The 13,397-nt window shown below is 55.5% G+C and overlaps 1 protein-coding gene across 1 annotated transcript in view; it reads left to right on the plus strand.

Moving 5' to 3' along the window:
- Positions 1-1,583: 1,583 nt before the first annotated feature.
- Positions 1,584-13,397, plus strand: part of lig1 (ligase I, DNA, ATP-dependent) — a gene marked incomplete at both ends in the record, with an annotated part of 42,855 nt that continues 31,041 nt past the window's right edge. Inside the window, 5 exons of the mRNA XM_078537511.1 lie at positions 1,584-1,676; positions 2,310-2,520; positions 4,148-4,286; positions 4,386-4,511; positions 4,756-5,109. Coding sequence (XP_078393637.1) covers positions 1,584-1,676; positions 2,310-2,520; positions 4,148-4,286; positions 4,386-4,511; positions 4,756-5,109 — 923 coding nt within the window. The remainder of the gene's footprint in view (positions 1,677-2,309; positions 2,521-4,147; positions 4,287-4,385; positions 4,512-4,755; positions 5,110-13,397) is intronic.

Below are 13,397 nucleotides of genomic sequence, written 5' to 3' on the forward strand. Positions count from 1 at the left end.
GAGGGAGGGAGGGAGGGAGAGCGGAGAGGGAGGGAGGGAGAGCGGAGAGGGAGGGAGGGAGAGCGGAGAGGGAGGGAGGGAGAGCGGAGAGGGAGGGAGGGAGAGCGGAGAGGGAGGGAGGGAGAGCGGAGAGGGAGGGAGGGAGAGCGGAGAGGGAGGGAGGGAGAGCGGAGAGGGAGGGAGGGAGAGCGGAGAGGGAGGGAGGGAGAGCGGAGAGGGAGGGCGAGGAGAGAGGGTGGGAGAGCGGCGAGAGCGGAGAGCGGCGAGAGCGGAGAGCGGAGCGAGGGAGAGCGGAGCGAGGGAGAGCGGAGCGAGGGAGAGCGGAGCGAGGGAGAGCGGAGCGAGGGAGAGCGGAGCGAGGGAGAGCGGAGAGGGAGGGAGGGAGAGCGGAGAGGGAGGGAGGGAGAGCGGAGAGGGAGGGAGGGAGAGCGGAGAGGGAGGGAGGGAGAGCGGAGAGGGAGGGAGGGAGAGCGGAGAGGGAGGGAGGGAGAGCGGAGAGGGAGGGAGGGAGAGCGGAGAGGGAGGGAGGGAGAGCGGAGAGGGAGGGAGGGAGAGCGGAGAGGGAGGGAGGGAGAGCGGAGAGGGAGGGAGGGAGAGCGGAGAGGGAGGGAGGGAGAGCGGAGAGGGAGGGAGGGAGAGCGGAGAGGGAGGGAGGGAGAGCGGAGAGGGAGGGAGGGAGAGCGGAGAGGGAGGGAGGGAGAGCGGAGAGGGAGAGCGAGGAGAGAGGGTGGGAGAGCGGCGAGAGGGAGAGCGGCGAGAGGGAGAGCGGCGAGAGGGAGAGCGGAGCGAGGGAGAGCGGAGCGAGGGAGAGCGGAGCGAGGGAGAGGGAGGGAGAGCGGGGCGAGGGAGAGGGAGGAGAGAGGGGGGAGAGCGGAGAGAGGGAGAGCGGGGCGAGGGAGGGCAGGGCGAGGGAGGGAGGGCGGGGCGAGGGAGAGCGGAGCGAGCGAAGGAGAGAGAGGGAGGGAGAGCGGATAGAGAGAGAGGGAGGAGGAGAGCATGGAGGGAGAGCGGGGAGGGAGGGAGGGAGAGCGGGGAGGGAGGGAGAGCGGGGAGGGAGGGAGGGAGGGAGAGCGGGGAGGGAGGGAGGGAGGGAGAGCGGGGAGGGAGGGAGGGAGAGCGGGGAGGGAGGGAGGGAGAGCGGGGAGGGAGGGAGGGATAGCGGGGAGGGAGGGAGGGATAGCGGGGAGGGAGGGAGGGAGGGAGAGCGGGGAGGGAGGGAGAGCGGGGAGGGAGGGAGGGAGAGCGGGGGGAGGGAGGGAGAGAGAGCGGGGAGAGAGAGCGGGGAGAGAGGGAGGGATAGCGGGGAGGGAGGGAGAGCGGGGAGGGAGGGAGAGCGGGGAGGGAGGGAGGGAGAGCGGGGGGAGGGAGGGAGAGAGAGCGGGGAGAGAGAGCGGGGAGAGAGAGCGGGGAGAGAGGGAGGGAGAGAGAGCGGGGAGAGAGGGAGGGAGAGAGGAGGAGAGCGGGGCGATGGAGAGCGGGGAGAGAGGGAGGGAGAGCGGGGAGAGAGGGAGGGAGAGCGGGAGTTCCCGGGGCTGTGGGGGTATCTGTAACACCCTCACTCACTCTCCCTCTCTCTCCCACAGATCCTTCTTTCAGCCTCTGAGAGGCGGCAAGGCCAAGATTCAGAAAGCGGAGATGGAGGAGACAAACATCTCCACTCAACCTCCACCCAGACAGTGAGTGTCTGCGGGAGGGGAAGGGTCCCAGGGAGGGGGGGAGCTTTACTCTGTATCTAACCCCGTGCTGTACCTGTCCTGGGAGTGTTTGATGGGGACAGTGTAGAGGGAGATTTACTCTGTATATAACCCCGTGCTGTACCTGTCCTGGGAGTGTTTGATGGGGAATTGTGTAGAGGGGGATTTACTCTGTATCTAACCCCGTGCTGTACCTGTCCTGGGAGTGTTTGATGGGGGCAGTGTAGAGGGAGCTTTACTCTGTATCTAACCCCGTGCTGTACCTGTCCTGGGTGTGTTTGATGGGGACAGTGTAGAGGGAGATTTACTCTGTATATAACCCCGTGCTGTACCTGTCCTGGGAGTGTTTGATGGGGACAGTGTAGAGGGAGCTTTACTCTGTATCTAACCCCGTGCTGTACCTGTCCTGGGAGTGTTTGATGGGGACAGTGTAGAGGGAGCTTTACTCTGTATCTAACCCCGTGCTGTTCCTGTCCTGGGAGTGTTTGATGGGGACGGTGTAGAGGGAGCTTTACTCTGTATCTAACCCCGTGCTGTCCCCTGTGTTTTCCCTGTTGCCGGTCTATTGAGGGTCAGATGTTTTGAGCTTGTGTCTCTTTTCCCTGCGATTCCCAGAACTCCCAAGTCTCCTCTGAAGTCGAAAAAGGCCTGTTTGAAACCTGAGGAAGAAGATTCTGCTGTGAGACGTCTGGCGAAGAAGATTCGACGAGCATTGGACAGCAGTGATGAGGACGATGGCAAGGAAAGTGAGGAGACCGAGGAGGAGGGTGTGGAGCTGAGGAAAACGACCAACATGCCAGAGACCCCATCACCAGAGGCAGGAGAGGTGAGTTGGGATCCTCCTTCATTCATTCACCGACATCAATGGACCTTGTGCCCAGGAGCATGTGGTGAAGGTTAGGATAGTTTACAAGTTCATTCACATACCTGAGGCCTTTCAGGCTTCCTGAGAGGGGTCGTAGATGCCTTTGGCTTAGGGAGATGGGTCATCGATGCTTCAGGCTTGTGTTGAGGGGGAGATGGGTCATCGATGCTTCAGGCTCGGTTAGAGGGGGAGATGGGTCATCGATGCTTCAGGCTTGTGTTGAGGGGGAGATGGGTCGTTGGTGCTTCAGGCTTGTGTTGAGGGGGAGATGGGTCATCGATGCTTCAGGCTTGTGTTGAGGGGGAGATGGGTCATCGATGTTTCAGGCTTGTGTTGAGGGGGAGATGGGTCATCGATGCTTCAGGCTTGTGTTGAGGGGGAGATGGGTCATCGATGCTTCAGGCTTGTGTTGAGGGGGAGATGGGTCTTCGATGCTTCAGGCTTGTGTTGAGGGGGAGATGCGTCATCGATGCTTCAGGCTTGTGTTGAGGGGGAGATGTGTCATCGATGCTTCAGGCTTGTGTTGAGGGGGAGATGCGTCATCGATGCTTCAGGCTTGGGTTGAGGGGGAGATGCGTCATCGATGCTTCAGGCTTGGGTTGAGGGGGAGATGCGTCATCGATGCTTCAGGCTTGGGTTGAGGGGGAGATGCGTCATCGATGCTTCAGGCTTGCGTTGAGGGGGAGATGGGTCGTTGGTGCTTCAGGCATGTGTTGAGGGAGAGATCGGTCATCGATGCTTCATGCTTGGTTAGAGGGGGAGATGCGTCATCGATGCTTCAGGCTTGGGTTGAGGGGGAGATGGGTCATCGATGCTTCAGGCTTGTGTTGAGGGGGAGATGGGTCGTTGGTGCTTCAGGCTTGTGTTGAGGGAGAGATCGGTCATCGATGCTTCAGGCTTGGTTAGAGGGAGAGATGGGTCATCGATGCTTCAGGCTTGTGTTGAGGGGGAGATGGGTCGTTGATGCTTCAGGCTTGTGTTGAGGGGGAGATGGGTCGTTGGTGCTTCAGGCTTGTGTTGAGGGGGAGATGGGTCGTTGGTGCTTCAGGCTTGTGTTGAGGGAGAGATGGGTCATCGATGCTTCATGCTTGGTTAGAGGGGGAGATGGGTCATCGATGCTTCAGGCTTGTGTTGACGGGGAGATGGGTCGTTGGTGCTTAAGGCTTGTGTTGAGGGAGAGATGGGTCATCGATGCTTCATGCTTGGTTAGAGGGGGAGATGGGTCATCGATGCTTCAGGCTTTGGTTGAGGGAGAGATGGGTCATCAATGCTTCAGGCTTGTGTTGAGGGGGAGATGGGTCATCGATGCTTCAGGCTTGTGTTGAGGGGGAGATGGGTCGTTGGTGCTTCAGGCTTGTGTTGAGGGGGAGATGGGTCATCGATGCTTCAGGCTTGGGTTGAGGGGGAGATGGGTCGTTGGTGTTTCAGGCTTGTGTTGAGGGGGAGATGGGTCATCGATGCTTCAGGCTTGGTTAGAGGGGGAGATGGGTTGTTGGTGCTTCAGGCTTGTGTTGAGGTAACGATGGTTTGTTGGTGGTTCACCGTGCTCTGATGCCTGTTCTATCTAATGCTACGTCTGTGTTTCCAGATGCCTAGCGCCTTGTCCACGTCTCCAGTTGTCTCCTTGTCCGGCCAGACCTCTCCGGAGACAGCCCAAATGGAGGGGAGCCCCTCACTGTCTGATTCCGGTCTGGAGAGCCCAGCTGGCATTCCCAAACGGCGAACAGGTAAACCTGCTTTGTGCGCACGGCTGCTGCCTGCTCTGGGTTTCTGTTGGCCTGCTTCACAAACCTGATCCTGATGGCTGCTTCTCTTCCGTTTGACAGCACGGAAACAGCTCCCCAAACGGAAGCTGCAAACCACGATGCAGGCGAACACGGGAGCTGTGGACCAGAGGCTGGATGGACCTGGACACGGCAGGACGAGCTCAGCCAAGCGTACAAAGATGGAAGGTAACAGGGGGGGAGAGGCAGTGGGCACGTGGAGAGTCGGGTGTTGGCTGCGGGGTCTGAACTCCGTGCGTTGTCAGTGCCACGTGTTGTGTGAAGACAGCTCACCTTGGGGAGTGTAGGGCTGCTGGTTTCTGTTTATAATGCACTTATTTTATTTGTGACAATATCTTATCTACTTTTGTTTAATAACTCTTAATTTGATACCTTTCTGCCCCATCCCGCACCCATCCCCTACTCTCAAAAGAAAAGGACAGGAGTTTAGACCAGGAGGAGGAAGACTTGGGGACCAAGGTCAGAGCTGAGGACGGAGCAGCTGACCAACAGAACGAGTGCGAGTCTGGGGACGAACAAGAGACTGAGGGGAAGATGGAGGAGGAGGAGGCAGAGGCCAGTGAAGCGGAGGGGGAGAACGTGGAGATGGAGGAGAATGGAGACAGTTCGGATGCTGAGAAAGTGGTTGAATGTGAGGAGATGGAAGCAGGGACGGGACCAGAGAACAGTGGGCGGGAGCCAGCAAGATCGAGGGCAAATCGCAAAGAGGAAGAGCCTGTCTGTAAACCGGCGGAGAAAAGCCAGCCGTCAATAAACAATTTCTTTGGTAATGAAGCAATGAATGAGAAGGGGGCCTGATCCATTGGGATTGTGGACAGTGGGAGTGAACGGGAAGGGGTTTGGGATTGTGTACAGTGGGAGTGAACGGGAAGGGGTTTGGGATTGTGTACAGTGGGAGTGAACGGGAAGGGGTTTGGGTCCATTGGGACTGTGTATAGGGGGAGTGAATGGGAAGGGGTTTGGGATTGGGATTGTGTACAGTGGGAGTGAACAGGAAGGGGTTTGGGTCCATTGGGATTGTGGACAGTGGGAGTGAACGGGAAGGGGATTGGGATTGTGTACAGTGGGAGTGAATGGGAAGGAGTTTGGGTCCATTGGGATTGTGGACAGTGGGAGTGAACGGGAAGGGGTTTGGGATTGGGGTTGTGTACAGTGGGAGTGAATGGGAAGGGGTTTGGGATTGGGGTTGTGTACAGTGGGAGTGAACGGTAAGGGGTTTGGGTCCATTGGGACTGTGTATAGGGGGAGTGAATGGGAAGGAGTTTGGGATTGGGATTGTGTACAGTGGGAGTGAACGGGAAGGGATTTGGGTCCATTGGGATTGTGCACAGTGGGAGTGAACGGGAAGGGGTTTGGGTCCATTGGGACTGTGTATAGGGGGAGTGAATGGGAAGGAGTTTGGGATTGGGATTGTGTACAGTGGGAGTGAACAGGAAGGGGTTTGGGTCCATTGGAATTGTGTACGGTGGGAGTGAACGGGAAGGGATTTGGGTCCATTGGGATTGTGCACAGTGGGAGTGAACGGGAAGGGGTTTGGGTCCATTAGGATTGTGCACAGTGGGAGTGAACAGGAAGGGGATTGGGATTGTCTACGCTGGGAGTGAACAGGAAGGGGTTTGGGTGCATTGGGATTGTGTACAGTGGGAGTGAACAGGAAGGGGTTTGGGTGCATTGGGATTGTGTACAGTGGGAGTGAACGGGAAGAGGTTTGGGTGCATTGGGATTGTGTACAGTGGGAGTGAACAGGAAGGGGTTTGGGATTGGGATTGTGTACAGTGGGAGTGAACGGGAAGGGGATTGAGATTGTGTACAGTGGGAGTGTACGGGAAGGGGTTTGGGTCCGTTGGGATTGTGTACAGTGGGAGTGTACGGGAAGGGGTTTGGGTCCGTTGGGATTGTGTACAGTGGGAGTGAACGGGATGGGGTTTGGGATTGGGATTGTGTACAGTGGGAGTGAACGGGAAGGGGTTTGGGTCCATTGGGATTGTGGACAGTGGGAGTGAACGGGAAGGGGTTTGCGTCCATAGGGATTGTGTACAGTGGGGGTAAACGGGAAGGGGTTTGCGTCCATTGGGATTGTGCACAATGGGAGTGAACGGGAAGGGGTTTGGGTCCATTAGGATTGTGCACAGAGGAGTGAACAGGAAGGGGATTGGGATTGTCTACGCTGGGAGTGAACAGGAAGGGGTTTGGGTGCATTGGGATTGTGTACGTGGGAGTGAACAGGAAGGGGTTTGGGTGCATTGGGATTGTGTACAGTGGGAGTGAACGGGAAGAGGTTTGGGTGCATTGGGATTGTGTACAGTGGGAGTGAACAGGAAGGGGTTTGGGATTGGGATTGTGTACAGTGGGAGTGAACGGGAAGGGGATTGAGATTGTGTACAGTGGGAGTGTACGGGAAAGGGTTTGGGTCCGTTGGGATTGTGGACAGTGGGAGTGAATGGGAAGGGGTTTGGGTCCATTGGGATTGTGGACAGTGGGAGTGAACGGGAAGGGGTTTGGGTCCATTGGGATTGTGTACAGTGGGAGTGAACGGGAAGGGGTTTGGGATTGGGATTGTGTACAGTCGGAGTGAACGAGAAGGGGTTTGGGATTGGGATTGTGTACAGTGGGAGTGAACAGGAAGGGGTTTGGGTCCATTGGGATTGTGGACAGTGGGAGTGAACGGGAAGGGGTTTGCGTCCATAGGGATTGTGTACAGTGGGAGTGAACGGGAAGGGGTTTGGGATTGGGATTGTGTACAGTCGGAGTGAACGAGAAGGGGTTTGGGATTGGGATTGTGTACAGTGGGAGTGAACAGGAAGGGGTTTGGGTCCATTGGGATTGTGGACAGTGGGAGTGAACGGGAAGGGGTTTGCGTCCATAGGGATTGTGTACAGTGGGGGTAAACGGGAAGGGGTTTGCGTCCATTGGGATTGTGTACAGTCGGAGTGAACGGGAAGGGGTTTGGGATTGGGATTGTGCACAGTGGGAGTGAACGGAAAGGGGTTTGGGTCCATTAGGATTGTGAACAGTGGGAGTGAACGGGAAGAGGTTTGGGATTGGGATTGTGTACAGTGGGAGTGAACGGGAAGAGGTTTGGGATTGGGATTGTGTACAGTGGGAGTGAACAGGAAGGGGTTTGGGTACATTGGGATTGTGCACAGTGGGAGTGAACGGGAAGTGGTTTTGGTGCATTGGGATTGTGTACAGTGGGAGTGAACGGGAAGGGGATTGGGATTGTGTACAGTGGGAGTGAACGGGAAGGGGATTGGGATTGTGTACAGTGGGAGTGATCGGGAAGGGATTTGGGTCCATTGGGATTGTGTACAGTGGGAGTGAACGGGAAGGGGATTGGGATTGTGTACAGTGGGAGTGAATGGGAAGTGGTTTGGGTCCATTGGGATTGTGTACAGTTGGAGTGAACGGGAAGGGGTTTGGGTCCATTGGGATTGTCTATAGTGGGAGTGAACGGGAAGGGGTTTGGGATTGGGATTGTGTACAGTGGGAGTGAACGGGAAGGGGTTTGGGATTGGGGTTGTGTACAGTGGGAGTGAACGGGAAGGCGTTTGGGTCCGTTGGGGTTGTGTACAGTGGGAGTGAACGGGAAGGGGTTTGGGTCCATTGGGATTGTGTACAGTGGGAGTGAACGGGAAAGGGTTTGGGATTGGGGTTGTGCACAATGGGAGTGAATGGGAAGGCGTTTGGGTCCGTTGGGATTGTGTACAGTGGGAGTGAACGGGAAGGTTTTGGGATTGGGATTGTGCACAGTGGGAGTGAACGGGAAGGGGATTGGGATTGTGTACAGTGGGAGTGAACGGGAAGGGGTTTGGGTCCATTGGGATTGTGTACAGTGGGAGTGAATGGGAAGGGGTTTGGGATTGTGTACAGTGGGAGTGAACGGGAAGGGGTTTGGGATTGGAATTGTGTACAGTGAGAGTGAATGGGAAGGGGATTGGGATTGTGTACAGTGGGAGTGAATGGGAAGGGGTTTGGGTCCATTGGGATTGTGTACAGTGGGAGTGAACAAGAAGGGGTTTGGTCCATTGGGATTGTGTACAGTGGGAGTGAACGGGAACGGGTTTGGTTCCTTTGGGATTGTGTACAGTGGGAGTGAACGGGAAGGGGTTTGGGTCCATTGGGATTGTGTACAGTGGGAGTGAATGGGAAGGGGTTTGGGATTGGGATTGTGTACAGTGGGAGTGAACGGGAAGGGGATTGGGATTGTGCACAGTGGGAGTGAACGGGAAGGGGTTTGGGTCCAATGGGATTGTGTACAGGGGGTGTGAATGGGAATTGGTTTGGGTCCAATGGGATTGTGTACAGTGGGAGTGAATGGGAAGGGGTTTGGGTCCATTGGGTTTGTGTACCGTGGGAGTGAATGGGAAGGGGTTTGGGTCCATTGGGATTGTGTACAGTGGGAGTGAACGGGAAGGGGTTTGGGATTGGGATTGTGTACAGTGGGAGTGAACGGGAAGTGGTTTGGGTCCATTGGGATTGTGCACAATGGGAGTGAACTGGAAGGGGTTTGGGTCCATTAGGATTGTGAACAGTGGGAGTGAACGGGAAGGGGTTTGGGATTGGGATTGTGTACAGTGGGAGTGAACGGGAAGGGGTTTGGGTACATTGTGATTGTGCACAGTGGGAGTGAACGGGTAGTGGTTTTGGTGCATTGGGATTGTGTACAGTGGGAGTGAACGGGAAGGGGATTGGGATTGTGTACAGTGGGAGTGAACGGGAAGGGGATTGGGATTGTGTACAGTGGGAGTGGTCGGGAAGGGATTTGGGTCCATTGGGATTGTGTACAGTGGGAGTGAACGGGAAGGGGTTTGGGATTGGGATTGTGTACAGTGGGAGTGAACGGGAAGGGGTTTGGGATTGGGATTGTGTACAGTGGGAGTGAACGGGAAGGGGTTTGGGATTGGGGTTGTGTACAGTGGGAGTGAACGGGAAGGCGTTTGGGTCCGTTGGGGTTGCGTACAGTGGGAGTGAACGGGAAGGGGTTTGGGTCCATTGGGATTGTGTACAGTGGGAGTGAACGGGAAGGGGTTTGGGATTGGGGTTGTGCACAATGGGAGTGAATGGGAAGGCGTTTGGGTCCGTTGGGATTGTGTACAGTGGGAGTGAACGGGAAGGGTTTGGGATTGGGATTGTGTACAGTGGGAGTGAACGTGAAGGGGTTTGGGATTAGGTTTGTGTACAGTGGGAGTGAACGGGAAGGGGTTTGGGTCCTTTGGAATTGTGTACAGTGGGAGTGAACGGGAAGGGGTTTGGGTCCATTGGGATTGTGTACAGTGGGAGTGAACGGGAAGGGTTTGGGATTGGGATTGTGTACAGTGGGAGTAACGGGAAGGGGTTTGGGATTAGGTTTGTGTACAGTGGGAGTGAACGGGAAGGTGTTTGGGTCCTTTGGAATTGTGTACAGTGGGAGTGAACGTGAAGGGGATTGGGATTGGGATTGTGTACAATGGGAGTGAACGGGAAGGGGTTTGGGTCCATTGGGATTGTGTACAGTGGGAGTGAACGTGAAGGGGTTTGGGTCCATTGGGATTGTGTACAGTGGGAGTGAATGGGAAGGGGATTGGGATTGTGTACAGTGAGAGTGAACGGGAAGGGGATTGGGATTGTGTACAGTGGGAGTGAACGGGAAGGGGTTTGGGATTGGAATTGTGTACAGTGGGAGTGAATGGGAAGGGGATTGGGATTGTGTACAATGGGAGTGAACGGGAAGGGATTTGGGTCCATTGGGATTGTGTACAGTGGGAGTGAATGGGAAGTGGTTTGGGATTGTGTACAGTGGGAGTGAACGGGAAGGGGATTGGGATTGTGTACAGTGGGAGTGAACGGGAAGGGGTTTGGGATTGGAATTGTGTACAGTGGGAGTGAACGGGAAGGGGATTGGGATTGTGTACAGTGGGAGTGAACGGGAAGGGGTTTTTTGTCCATTGGGATTGTGTACAGTGGGAGTGAACGGGAAGGGGATTGGGATTGTGTACAGTGGGAGTGAATGGGAAGGAGTTTGGGTCCATTGGGATTGTGGACAGTGGGAGTGAACGGGAAGGGGTTTGGGTCCATTGGGATTGTGCACAGTGGGAGTGAACGGGAAGGGGTTTGGGATTGGGGTTGTGTACAGTGGGAGTGAATGGGAAGGGGTTTGGGATTGGGGTTGTGTACAGTGGGAGTGAACGGTAAGGGGTTTGGGTCCATTGGGACTGTGTATAGGGGGAGTGAATGGGAAGGAGTTTGGGATTGGGATTGTGTACAGTGGGAGTGAACAGGAAGGGGTTTGGATCCATTGGAATTGTGTACGGTGGGAGTGAACGGGAAGGGGTTTGGGTCCATTGGGATTGTGTACAGTGGGAGTGAACGGGAAGGGGTTTGGGATTGGGATTGTGTACAGTCGGAGTGAACGAGAAGGGGTTTGGGATTGGGATTGTGTACAGTGGGAGTGAACAGGAAGGGGTTTGGGTCCATTGGGATTGTGGACAGTGGGAGTGAACGGGAAGGGGTTTGCGTCCATAGGGATTGTGTACAGTGGGGGTAAACGGGAAGGGGTTTGCGTCCATTGGGATTGTGTACAGTCGGAGTGAACGGGAAGGGGTTTGGGATTGGGATTGTGCACAGTGGGAGTGAACGGAAAGGGGTTTGGGTCCATTAGGATTGTGAACAGTGGGAGTGAACGGGAAGAGGTTTGGGATTGGGATTGTGTACAGTGGGAGTGAACGGGAAGAGGTTTGGGATTGGGATTGTGTACAGTGGGAGTGAACAGGAAGGGGTTTGGGTACATTGGGATTGTGCACAGTGGGAGTGAACGGGAAGTGGTTTTGGTGCATTGGGATTGTGTACAGTGGGAGTGAACGGGAAGGGGATTGGGATTGTGTACAGTGGGAGTGAACGGGAAGGGGATTGGGATTGTGTACAGTGGGAGTGATCGGGAAGGGATTTGGGTCCATTGGGATTGTGTACAGTGGGAGTGAACGGGAAGGGGATTGGGATTGTGTACAGTGGGAGTGAATGGGAAGTGGTTTGGGTCCATTGGGATTGTGTACAGTTGGAGTGAACGGGAAGGGGTTTGGGTCCATTGGGATTGTCTATAGTGGGAGTGAACGGGAAGGGGTTTGGGATTGGGATTGTGTACAGTGGGAGTGAACGGGAAGGGGTTTGGGATTGGGGTTGTGTACAGTGGGAGTGAACGGGAAGGCGTTTGGGTCCGTTGGGGTTGTGTACAGTGGGAGTGAACGGGAAGGGGTTTGGGTCCATTGGGATTGTGTACAGTGGGAGTGAACGGGAAAGGGTTTGGGATTGGGGTTGTGCACAATGGGAGTGAATGGGAAGGCGTTTGGGTCCGTTGGGATTGTGTACAGTGGGAGTGAACGGGAAGGTTTTGGGATTGGGATTGTGCACAGTGGGAGTGAACGGGAAGGGGATTGGGATTGTGTACAGTGGGAGTGAACGGGAAGGGGTTTGGGTCCATTGGGATTGTGTACAGTGGGAGTGAATGGGAAGGGGTTTGGGATTGTGTACAGTGGGAGTGAACGGGAAGGGGTTTGGGATTGGAATTGTGTACAGTGAGAGTGAATGGGAAGGGGATTGGGATTGTGTACAGTGGGAGTGAATGGGAAGGGGTTTGGGTCCATTGGGATTGTGTACAGTGGGAGTGAACAAGAAGGGGTTTGGTCCATTGGGATTGTGTACAGTGGGAGTGAACGGGAACGGGTTTGGTTCCTTTGGGATTGTGTACAGTGGGAGTGAACGGGAAGGGGTTTGGGTCCATTGGGATTGTGTACAGTGGGAGTGAATGGGAAGGGGTTTGGGATTGGGATTGTGTACAGTGGGAGTGAACGGGAAGGGGATTGGGATTGTGCACAGTGGGAGTGAACGGGAAGGGGTTTGGGTCCAATGGGATTGTGTACAGGGGGTGTGAATGGGAATTGGTTTGGGTCCAATGGGATTGTGTACAGTGGGAGTGAATGGGAAGGGGTTTGGGTCCATTGGGTTTGTGTACCGTGGGAGTGAATGGGAAGGGGTTTGGGTCCATTGGGATTGTGTACAGTGGGAGTGAACGGGAAGGGGTTTGGGATTGGGATTGTGTACAGTGGGAGTGAACGGGAAGTGGTTTGGGTCCATTGGGATTGTGCACAATGGGAGTGAACTGGAAGGGGTTTGGGTCCATTAGGATTGTGAACAGTGGGAGTGAACGGGAAGGGGTTTGGGATTGGGATTGTGTACAGTGGGAGTGAACGGGAAGGGGTTTGGGTACATTGTGATTGTGCACAGTGGGAGTGAACGGGTAGTGGTTTTGGTGCATTGGGATTGTGTACAGTGGGAGTGAACGGGAAGGGGATTGGGATTGTGTACAGTGGGAGTGAACGGGAAGGGGATTGGGATTGTGTACAGTGGGAGTGGTCGGGAAGGGATTTGGGTCCATTGGGATTGTGTACAGTGGGAGTGAACGGGAAGGGGTTTGGGATTGGGATTGTGTACAGTGGGAGTGAATGGGAAGGGGTTTGGGTCCATTGGGATTGTGTACAGTTGGAGTGAACGGGAAGGGGTTTGGGTCCATTGGGATTGTCTATAGTGGGAGTGAACGGGAAGGGGTTTGGGATTGGGATTGTGTACAGTGGGAGTGAACGGGAAGGGGTTTGGGATTGGGGTTGTGTACAGTGGGAGTGAACGGGAAGGCGTTTGGGTCCGTTGGGGTTGCGTACAGTGGGAGTGAACGGGAAGGGGTTTGGGTCCATTGGGATTGTGTACAGTGGGAGTGAACGGGAAGGGGTTTGGGATTGGGGTTGTGCACAATGGGAGTGAATGGGAAGGCGTTTGGGTCCGTTGGGATTGTGTACAGTGGGAGTGAACGGGAAGGGTTTGGGATTGGGATTGTGTACAGTGGGAGTGAACGTGAAGGGGTTTGGGATTAGGTTTGTGTACAGTGGGAGTGAACGGGAAGGGGTTTGGGTCCTTTGGAATTGTGTACAGTGGGAGTGAACGGGAAGGGGTTTGGGTCCATTGGGATTGTGTACAGTGGGAGTGAACGGGAAGGGTTTGGGATTGGGATTGTGTACAGTGGGAGTAACG

The sequence above is a fragment of the Cetorhinus maximus genome, unplaced genomic scaffold, assembly GCF_964194155.1.
Source record: "Cetorhinus maximus unplaced genomic scaffold, sCetMax3.hap1.1 HAP1_SCAFFOLD_2504, whole genome shotgun sequence".
Classification (NCBI taxonomy): Eukaryota; Metazoa; Chordata; class Chondrichthyes; order Lamniformes; family Cetorhinidae; genus Cetorhinus; species Cetorhinus maximus.